The sequence below is a fragment of the Nanorana parkeri genome, unplaced genomic scaffold (genome assembly GCF_000935625.1).
Source record: "Nanorana parkeri isolate BGI_ZX_2015 unplaced genomic scaffold, ASM93562v1 scaffold67, whole genome shotgun sequence".
In the NCBI taxonomy this organism is placed as follows: Eukaryota; Metazoa; Chordata; class Amphibia; order Anura; family Dicroglossidae; genus Nanorana; species Nanorana parkeri.
The window spans coordinates 1,461,230-1,463,441 of NW_017306335.1; the positions used below are offsets into that span (position 1 = coordinate 1,461,230).

Genomic DNA, 2,212 nt, shown 5'->3' on the forward strand with positions numbered 1-2,212 from the left:
AAAAGTGACCGTGGTATAGGTTTCTCACTTCCACTTCTACCTCAGCTCGGATAAAAGTTGCCCCAAGTACGAGTTGTCACCCCCCACGCTGTTGTCATCATCCAAGCCACTGAAGCTGATATCCAGAAGGATCTTACTCAGGCTCTCGTCCTTTGTGTCCAGCACAAGTCCCTCTAATAAGGAGCGATTGGCTGAGTTTCCTATGAGTAGCTCCTTGGAACAGCGTTTGTGTTTGCGCATGCCCTTAGGAGTGTCCAGTGTGTCTGATTGGGGAGAAGATGGAGAAAATGTACCCATGAAGTCTGACGGAGAGCCAAAAATGGGCAGATCCTTAAAAGGAGTCTCCCCAAAACTTACGGCACCGTAGTTGTCCTTAAAAGGGGTGAGGGCAGTGCTGCAGGGGAATCGGACGGGGCTGAAGTCAGGCAGAAGATCTCTACTTAAGGGAAATTCGGAATCCGGGAGGGTACATGCTCCCCGTGGCTTACTGGGAGTGGAGGAAGCATGAGGCTTCAGTCTTTCCTTGATGGGGGTCTTAAAGGCATAATCCTCATCCTGTGTGATTTGCGAAGGGCCCTCTTGTGCCTGTGTGTCCTGCAGGAAGGAGAAATCAGTGTCCAGGCCTGAATCAGATGCACTGCTGTCAGGAAGGACTAGCTCTGGTTCCAGAGACCGAGGGGTGACCAGCTGCTGTTTCCGCCGGGACCCGCTTGCTCGTCTGCACTGAAAAGGAGCTGGAGACTTAATATCGACCGACTCAGCCTTAACCTCCACTGGTTGGGACAAAGGGAGAGGATCCTCAGTCTCCGGCGGTATCTGAAACAATTGTTAGAGACACTGGTCACAAAAATGGTTCTGCTAGATAATAATTAAAATTGATATGATATATGATGATATGAAATTGATGAATGATAATATATCCAAATCATACTTCTCTAACCTTGGGGGCGATCTTAACACGTTTGCTGAAATGTGCTCCACCAGATGGTCCAGGATCAGCACAAAATGCCTCCACGGGAGAGAACAAGACCGACTGTGTAATGGGAAACTGGACCGGTATGAGATAGGAATCAATTCGAGGCAGCAGTGGCTTCATCTTTCTCTCTGGAGCTTTAGAGTGACAGAAAAGAAAACAATCTGGTATAAGTTCCATACTAAAAGACATTTTGTACAGATGCAGTATTTAAAAAGTCTCATTACAATGTGGAGTGTGGTTTTAGAATCAGCAGCTGATAAAAAGGGAAGATGACTAATTTTGTACTTGTATCTAGATTTACAAGTAAAGATCAGCCAATATGTATGTGCTCCTGAACGGAAAACTTGGGGGCACTGTATCCCAAACAATGCTAAAGAAGTATCTCGGAAAGGCAATAAATGCATGACTAGGGGCATGCTGGGGATCCGGTCCAAAGGACCCTGCACACAGCTTCAAACAACGCTAATATTTTTCAGTACAAATTTATAGTAACCATTATGTAGGGATGCGCGGATACTAATATCGGTGCCGATGCCGAGTACTCGCCCAAATGCTCCGATGCCTAGCCCGATACTATCAGGAAACCAGGCAGCGAGTCATTACATGCTGCCCGGCTTTCTGATTGGCCGGGAAGCCGGCTCTATGCTCCCTTGTGGCTTCCCAGCCAATCAGGAAGCCGGGCAGTGTGTAACGACTCGCTGTCCGGCTTCCCGATTGGTTGGGAAGCTGGCCAATCAGGAAGCTGGGCCCCGTTTAATGATGCGGCTTTGATTGGTCGGGAAGCCGGCGTCATGCTCCCTCATCACCACATCGTTACACGGCGCCCGGCTTCCTGATTGGCCAGAAAGCCGGCTCCATGACCTTGTCGCCTAGTGACGAGAAGCATGGAGACAGCTTCCCTGCTAATCAGGAAGCCAGGTGGCGAGTCATTACACACTGCCTGGCTTCCTTAATGGGACATCTGGTATCGGCGAGTACCAGAAAAAAAAAAAAAATATCGGTACTTGTACTCGATACCGAAAAACCGGTATCGGTGCATCTCTACTATTATATTAAATGTAATTTTTGCATCCCTGCAAACCAACTGGACAGGCTACAGGATGAGCCACAAAACATTAATCAGCTTTACAGAAGTGTGTTAAGTGAGAACAGTAAAACACATGCACCGTGTAGGACCAATAAGCAGAGCCTGTCTATATGTGTAAGTAGCAAACATAAAATGAGCCAATTTGCTCC

General features: G+C 47.7%; 1 protein-coding gene across 1 annotated transcript in view; it reads right to left on the reverse strand.

Annotated features, from left to right (window-relative positions):
• Nucleotides 1-2,212, reverse strand: part of FOXM1 (forkhead box M1) — a 9,568-nt gene continuing 7,356 nt past the window's right edge. Inside the window, exons 8-9 of the mRNA XM_018576428.1 lie at nucleotides 941-1,110; nucleotides 1-816 (exon numbers count right to left, since the gene is read on the reverse strand). Of these exons, the coding sequence (XP_018431930.1) occupies nucleotides 37-816; nucleotides 941-1,110 (950 nt within the window). The 3' untranslated portion in view covers nucleotides 1-36. The remainder of the gene's footprint in view (nucleotides 817-940; nucleotides 1,111-2,212) is intronic.